This window comes from Lactuca saligna, chromosome 7, assembly GCF_052625555.1.
Source record: "Lactuca saligna cultivar CGN05327 chromosome 7, ASM5262555v1, whole genome shotgun sequence".
Lineage (NCBI taxonomy): Eukaryota > Viridiplantae > Streptophyta > Magnoliopsida > Asterales > Asteraceae > Lactuca > Lactuca saligna.
In genome coordinates this window covers 178,471,341-178,480,012 of record NC_136423.1, presented here as the reverse complement: position 1 = coordinate 178,480,012, position 8,672 = coordinate 178,471,341, and the positions used below count along the sequence as shown (strand labels likewise).

Below are 8,672 nucleotides of genomic sequence, written 5' to 3'. Positions count from 1 at the left end.
CTGTAAACAGTTCACGACCGTAGTCCCTTTCATGGCTGCAAACCCTCCTTAAACCATGAATCGTGGCTGAAAACCTGCTTGGTCCCATTTAATCGAGTTCCGGTAACATTCCTTAACCGAAAGAAAGTACTTTTATAACAATATATCTAACGAAATCACTAATTTAAATGCATATTATGTATTTAATTGTTATTAGGATTCTGTTAAGTACCGCATACATCAACTCAAGGGTCTTCATTTCCAGTTTTGTAGTCCAACGCTTTCACACAACTAACAGTGAGTTCATACCCCTACGCTTTTATGGATTTTAACATTTTTCAGGGGGGGGGGGGGGATACAAGCCAAACACAAATGATTTTGCGGACTAATACAAAAGAATTTCAACAAGTTTAAAACTTATGCAATTAATACAGTCAAACAATTTTCAGATTTTATAAAATATTTAGATATTTTATTCCTTTTGTAACATGCTAAGCATAAGGGACACTTTCAACTTGAAATCATAATTGCATAGTTATCAAAACAATTCATGAACCAAGTGCATAACATCTCAGGGAAACTATAATGGGTGTTGTTTGGGGAATTCATTTCAAAATCACTGGCATGTTTTAATATTTGGTGTCTTCATTATTAATCAAACTAGATCTTTTTTGCATCAAACTCAATGTGTCCGAACATACACAAAGGTAAATAGTAAATAGTAATACTACATCTTTTTTGCATCAAATCATATTTTGTTGAAGTTGATTTATGTAAATTTTGTGACTGAGGACGTATATCAAACACTTGGTGTGCGTAGGTTCAGAAATGTGGGTATATAGGGAGAACTATTGACGTGACATGTTATAAAGGGTATGAAGAGCTAAGACATGATCTAGTGCGTATGTTTGGTATTAAAGGTGAAATAGAAGATACAAAAAGGACTGATTGGAAACTTGTTTATCTTGATCATGAGAATGATATATTGCTTGTTGGTGATGACCCATGAGACTAAGTTGCTAAACTTCATCTTCTCCTTCTGTAATTCTTTATATGGTCATGACTTTTACCTTTTTTTAACAGAGACTTTGTGAGTTGTGTTCAAAGCATAAAGATGCTGTCGTATTTTGAAGTACAATATATGAGTTTAGATGTGGATTTTAGTAACATGCCAGTCCCTAATCAAGCTTCTAGTGGGACTGATAGTGGGAATCCATGGAAATGGCAATATGAAGATAATTCAGTTGCATCCATCAATAGGTGAATGCTTTATGAGGTGTGAGGGCATATCCTTCTTTTTAGATTCTGAGGGATTAATGAAGAAGAAGTATGCTTTCTTGTAGGCTTTCTGATATAGAGTTTCCTGTTAGTGGTTGGTGGTGAGTGTGCTTCCAAATGCTAATAAGCATTATAAACATTACCTGTGGGTATATCTCAAGTATTAAGAACAAGATTCCCATCTTCAAGAAGTTGAAACAAGAATCATCCCCCAGAAAAGTTTATTTTGCTCATTTTTGAAATGATTACTCCACCTCTCAATATAAGCTGAGTAGGAAACAATGTGTCTGTTGGATAATCAAAACTACTCCATACCTTGCTTGAATTGCTACAAAAAATCATGAAGTTACCTGTATCATTCATAAAACCAAATGCAACACCCGAAATGGATCCTAATCTCCATACCTGTGTGCCCTGACTATCAGTGAGTACGAGTCCACTTTCATGAAGTAGCTCAACTTTGGATCCTGTAGGCACCATCCGGACATCTTCTGGATACCAGATGATGGTCCTATCAGGTATCTTTTATGAGTCTGTGTATGTAAATATTTATGTGTATGTTATGTACGTGACTTTGATTTAAAAAATTATTGGATTCCATTTCATTTTCTAACAAATTCCAATTCTCTCAAGGGTGTTTGGTTTGCAGAAGGTTTTTGGAAATAATAAACAATGAGTTTGCAAGAAAACGAAATATAGTAATTAAAAAAAACTAAATAATCTGGAATTCAGTTAAGTGAGATCGATCTGTGAGATTTTAAGGAGTTGGAGGAAGTTAAGTTCAGAATCCAAGTTCTGGGTGAACCAAGAAGAAAGTAACCTATTTGGTGAAGATATAATCTGTATGGAAAGGCAAGTTAACATGAGCTAAAAATGGATGTGTGATAAGGAGACAGAAACATAGTTCACCTGCAAGTATGTGTGGGTGGGTGGAAGGAAAGAAGAAAGAAAAAGGAGGATCAAACTAGAGTGGTTATTGGTTGTGGTGTGCTCCAGCTCACAATGGTATTGACAATCCGGCTGTGTTGGTGTGATCTCAAAGACAGCAAGCGGGTGGAGAGGAAGAAAGTAAGCAGCATGAATGCAAGCAGCAAGTCCAACCATGTTTGCTGATCAAAAGAAAGAATGAAAGAAAGTAGGAAGGCTGATCATGTTTGGTGATCAGAAGAAAGAACAGCAGAAGCAAAGCAAGCAGCAAGAAATACCAGGCAAGAACCAACATGTTAGTTTGTAGTCTATAAATAGGTTAGTTTGTTTTTTGTTTTAAGGGTGTGTAATCAGTCTCTTTCAAAGGTAATATATATATCTATATATATATCTATATATATATATATATATATATATATATATATATATATATCCATAAATTGTTGTTTTGATTAGTGTTAAAAGGGTAAGTTTAGGGCCTGAACCAACAGGTATCACTTTATATTCTCAAAACAGTGGAAGAACTTGGATTAGAAAAAAAAAACTCATTCAAGGTAAGTTTGATCTTATTTTATGATTCAATGTACTAAATTATTCTTGATTTATTTTAACTACTGTCTTCTTGAGGAGTTTTTTGCCTCTTTATGAAGCATAACATACCTTATATGGCTACCATAGTTTTTTCTATATAAAGATGAACAGATCATCATTTAAGTTTACGATTTCAACTGCTAATTTATGTAGTCAGATCACATGCCTATATTGTTGATGTTGATTGTTCTTTCCTACACACCACTTAGAAAAATTGGAGCGACTTTTTAATGGGATCTCTCACCTGAAATAGTTCACACCACGTGCAAGGGACTACCTACTCTTATGTGGGGAGTGCATCTCCACCAAGTTATAGTTGTTGAAGACCAAGTTATAGCTGTTGAAACTATGAGGCAAGATGATACTAGATATAAGTCTTATAAAAAAAAGGATGCAAGTGGGATCAAAACCAGTTCCTAATACAACATAGAAAAGACCCAAAGCCAATTTAAGGACAATTTTGCCTTCTATCCAGCCACAACCTGAAGGGTAACTTTTTTTTTATCTTTTTTTTGAAAACACTAAAAGCATTGTTTACATTATGTTTATTCTCAGTTTCTGTACTTATTTCCATTTTACTTATCTCTTAAGAACCTACAATTTACAATATAGTAAATCTGTTATATCACCAAAACCATTTTAAAAGCATGACATGTGGTTGTGGGACATTGACTTATATATTCAATAGGATGTTCATATGTTAGCAGCATCAAAACAGTGAGTAGTCATTGAAGGAATTTTCAAGTCAATTCCCTTATTTATATGTTAAAAGACCATTAGACCCCCTGTTATATTTTAAAATCGTAAGTGAGTGATTTGTTTATGTGATTGCAGTGGGACATTGAGTTATATATTCAACAATTTTGTTGATGCAAGATCCTTTAGTGAAGTAGTGATGGAGGTAAAAGCAGCTAGTTACACTGAGCCAGACCCTAGGGATGATCTTGCTGGGATAGATGTAGCCAAAAAGTTTTATTTTTTATTTTTGTTTATTTTCTATACAAATATATAAATAAAAATATGGTATTTTAAATTTTAAATTATAAATTATAATGGTGAATCGATATTGCAGGTCATAATTCTTGCTAGAGAACATGGTTTAAATCTTGAACTTTCAGATATCCCTGTTTCAAAGCCTTGTGCCACATCCATTAAAGGTGATGATTCATTTTTTCATTTTATTTTTAATTTTTTAATTTTATTGGTTTTTTGTTTTCTGATTTTTACAAAAAAAAAAAAAAAAAAAAAAAAAACCAACATCAAGCTTGCACACTGCATAATGTAAATAATTGAGGATAATGGCTCACTGCAGCAATCTCACATTTTAACCCAACCCCAATGTTTATGGTTGATTGTAAGTTCAGGTTGTTATACAAGCTGGTGATGTTGAGCTTGAAATGTGAGGAAGGTGCAGTGCTGGTTAAAAGGCTTGCCATCATCTGTAATTACCCATTCCTATTGTATTTTGGATTGAAGGAATTTCACAAACCCATTTTCAATTGATCTTAGGTGCTTGCTTCACTTATCATTAGATTGGAATTAGCAAAAACATTTTACCTTAACTGTGGCATGCTTGCACTTGATGAACCACCCAACTCTATCATATCATATCATCTTGTATTGTATTGCATGTTAAGTTACCGATTTGCCATGTGCAGGTTCTGACAGCTCTAGCAATCTCCTTCTATGCCCTGCAGCCTCTCAAAGTTCCTGATTTTAGGTTATTCTTTTAGAAAGGAAATTGTCAAAGGAGATTTTAAAAGGAGAATTTAGTCATGGGTTTCTTTTAACGTTGTACATGTTTTGTTTTATATAATAAGTATTAATGCAATATTAGCAATGTGTTACATTTACTTACTGTTGGATTGATTATTTGTATTTGAGATATTAGTGCAATGAATTATCTTTATTGTTTATGGTATTTTATTTTGTATTATGAGACTTTTAATGTGTTATTTAATTTTAAAATTAGTAAATCTATCAAAAATATATAATTTTAAAAACAGTTAAAGTTATGACACGCAAAAATGCGTGTCGTCTTCCTTTATGACAGGGGCTTCCTGGATACGCATTGTGTGTCATAAACATGCGCGTCGTAAGGTTATGACATGCAAATGCGTGTCGTCTTCCTTTATGACAAGGCCTTCCTTGATACGCATTGTGTGTCATAACTGCGCATCGTAAATGGGCGTCGTAAATAGACAACGCGCAAAAGCGTGTCGCCTCTCGTTATGACAGGGCCTACCTTGACACACATTTGCGCGTCGTCTGAGCGTTTTATGACATGCATTCCGCATCGTAAAAGGCTGTTTTTCTAGTAGTGATGCAAGTGAATCAAAGCGAATGGAGAATATTCACAAATCTTCAAAGCAACTTCCTGAGCAAAAAACGTCAAAGGAATCAGAGATATTAGAAAAATCTCAATGGAAGGAAGAAATTTTGGCAATCCCAAAATTCGAGCTACGTTCACAAAGAGAAATCTTCAAATCAAAAGATGAAATCTAGTTCGCTTGCAAATGCTAGTCAATGTTCGCACTATCATTCTTGCAATCAGAAAAAGCAATCAAAGAACTTTACTCCAAAACCCTCTTTTTCGATGAAATCAAGCGCGAAACCAAAAGCTCATCTCCTTTAAACCTTAAAATCTTCACCCAAAGATTTCAAGGGAAAGGGAAAGCTAGTCGAGGAGTCTAAAGTTCCAACCAATAAGTTGATGTTTGATTCTAAGAGAGTGGAGAGAGAATTAATCAAAAATCAAATCAAATCTAAATGGAAACAATCTAATTTAAAAGAGACGAAACTACAAGATAATAAGATTAAAGTTTTCACCATTAAAAGGGAAGATGAAACCAGTTTAATTAAGCGAACTTATTTGGTTGATCTTGCTATAACTTTTCCTCGTTTTGTAAAAGACTCACCAGGACCCAAGCAACTTTGGGTTCCTAAATTGGGTTAATCTTTGTAGGTTATTCGTGATGGGCAGTTTGACAACGAATGGTACATCGACAGTGGCTACTCATGTCACATGATTAGGAGAAAGAAAAAGATAAGAGAGTTTCGTGCACTGAAAATGGTGGAAATGTAAAGTATGTTAAAAAACCATTTGGAACGATCAAAAGGCTATGGGATGATTACCAACGGATATCTTAATATGAAATGTGGCTTATGTGGAAGGACTACAACACAACCTAATCAGTGTTTCTCAATTGGTTGTGGGAACAGGCTTGAAAGTAAGCTTTGATGGAGAAGGTTTTGAGATTGTAGTGAAGGAAATGAAAGAAGTTATTTTGAAGTCTCCTAGGAAAGGCGAAATGTATCCCCTGAATTTGAACCCGATAAGAGGAAAGCTAGCAATCTTCCTACTAACGAAAGCTCCCTCCGATGATAGCTGGCTATGGCACAAACGAATTTTGCACCTAAATTTCAAGGATATCAACAGGCTCGTGCTTGGTGATCATGTGCGAGGGATTCCTCTTTTAAAGTTCGATAAGGATCATTTATGTACAACATGCGAAATAGGGAAGCAAAGTAGGAAAAGCCGTCCAACTCGAGTAAACATGAAAATCATTGAACCTTTAGAACTTCTACACATAGACCTTTGTGGACCTTCTGCAATAGAAAGTGTCGGTGGTAGTAAGTATATTCTTATTATAATTGATGGTTTTTAACGTTTCACTTGGGTGCTCTTTCCTAAAAAGAAATCTGAGGCAACTCCTATACTCAAGAGTTTTATAAAGAAAGTTGAGCTTCAGCTGCGAAAGCTTGTTCGCAACATTCGTACAGATAATGGGTTGGAATTTATAAATCAAGACTTCGAAGAATTTCTGGTTGATAAAGGAGTCACACACAATTTTTCAGCTCCTTATACCCCACAATAGAATGGTGTAGTTGAAAGACGAAACCGTTCTTTGTTCGAAGCTGCTCGAACAATGCTTACCTTCGCTTCGCTACCTCTATATTTCTGAGTTGATGCTATTGCAACGACATGCTTTACCCAAAATAGATGGTTTCTGAACAAGCGATTCTATCTTACTCCATATGAAATTATTAACAATCGCAAACCTAACGTTAAGTTTTTCCATGTCTTTGGTTACATGTGTTTCATCTTCAATTCCAAGGAAAATTGGGTATTCGCAGAATTCCAAGGCATTTAGGGTTCTCAACAAATGCTCAAAGAAGATAGAGGAGACCTACTATGTCACATTTGATGATAACTATTTGAAGAAGATTCAGAAAAACAAAAGTCTATCGGAGGAGATCTTTCCAAATCCAAGTCCAGTAACAGTTCCTATCTCAACTCTACATGATGAGTTTATGCTTCTCTTTGATGAACCAGAAAAGGTCATTTCCTCTGAATATAAAGTAGCAGACAATAAAGAGGATGAATTCAAGAAAATCATCGATGATGTTGTGAAAGATATGGAAAACGAACCACCTAGCTCAAACGAACCTCCAAGTTCGAGCGAAACAACAAAAGAACACACACCATTGCAAGGGGAGGGTTCGTCTTCATCTTTGTCTTCTACACCTAAAGTTCCTTTTGAGGGGGAGCATCCATCTCCAAGCATTTCCCATGAACATCCAGCTGAGGGGGAGCACTCAAAACCTGAGGGCGAAGAGTCATCATCGTTCGAGGGGGAGAATAAAGAAGTGAATGATGATTCGGATATACCATCTAAATTTGAAGAAGTGAATGCTAAATTGGATCCTTCTTATGATCTAAGTTATCCTCTACTAACAAAATGTACCAAAGATCACCCAAAAGCTGAAGTCATAGGTGAATCTTTTGCAGGTGTACTCACACGATCTCAGATAAAAGCAAAGAAAAATGCATTATTCTCTAAGGTGGAATTTTGTATGTTCAACTCATTTGTTTCTAAGGTAGAACCTAAAACCATCAACATAGCTCTCGATCATTCTGATTGGGTGCAAGCGATGCAAGACGAACTCAATGAGTTTGAGCAAAACAAGGTCTGGATATTAATACCAACTCGACCAGATGCAACAGTTGTTGGTTTAAAATGGGTGTTTTGCAATAAGGTGGATAAATAAGGTGATGTGACAAGAAATAAAGAGAGACTAGTAGTAAACGGATACTATCAGGAAGAAGGAATCGACTATGAAGAAACTTTCGCTCCTATTGCAAGGTTAGAATCTGTTTGCATCTTTCTGGCATCTGCAACACACAAGAATTTTAGAGGTGTTTCAAATGGATGTCATGTGTGCTTTCCTAAATGGAGAACTGAAAGAGACTATATATGTCGAGCAACCACCGGGGTTCGTGAACGAGAAATTTCCAAATCACTGCTACATTTTGGATAAAGTCATCTATGGTCTTAAAATGTCAAATTTCAAACAAGGTTTGGTTGATCCAAACTTCTTTCGTAAGAAAGAGGGTGACCACCTAATGATTGTCCAAATTTATGTTGATGACATCATATTTGGTTCTACGAATCCTATCTTCACAGCTAAGTTTCGCAAGTTGATGGAGACTAAATTTAAGAAGAGTTCGACGGGTCCAGTTAACTTTTTCATTAAGTTGAATATTAGACAGGGACTAGAAGGCATTTTTATAAATCAGGAGGCTTACACTAAAACATTACTGGCAAAGTTTGGTATGATGGAAGATTCAAGAGTGAAAGTTACAATGGCATTCAGAACAAAACTGACTCCATCTCTGGATAAACCGGTTGCTGATATGACCCTTTATTGTCAAATGATTAGTTCACTAATGTATCTAACAACTATTAGACGAGATATTATGTTTTCTATTTGTTATTGTGCTAGGTTCCAAGCCAATCCTCGTGAACCTCATGTCACACCCCAAAACCAAGAACGTCGGAAACGTTCTAGGGCGGAGGACGTCATGTATAGTATCACAACACAGTATAACCGTA

General features: G+C 35.5%; 1 protein-coding gene across 1 annotated transcript; it reads left to right on the top strand.

The window, feature by feature from the left end:
* Positions 1–6,855: 6,855 nt before the first annotated feature.
* Positions 6,856–8,097, top strand: LOC145007500 (uncharacterized). The gene is made up of 2 exons (XM_078966427.1): positions 6,856–7,567; positions 7,829–8,097. The coding sequence occupies exons 1-2, from the start codon at positions 6,856–6,858 to the stop codon at positions 8,095–8,097; spliced, it is 981 nt and encodes a 326-aa protein (XP_078822553.1).
* The last annotated feature ends 575 nt before the right edge of the window (positions 8,098–8,672 follow it).

Coding starts and splice junctions, on each gene's coding strand:
- LOC145007500 (XM_078966427.1), top strand. CDS start 6,856: ATGTCTTTGGTTACATGTGTTTCATCTTCAATTCCAAGGAAAATTGGG. Junction 7,568..7,828: donor CATAGGTGAATCTTTTGCAG/GTGTACTCACAC, acceptor TGGATAAATAAG/GTGATGTGACAAGAAATAAA.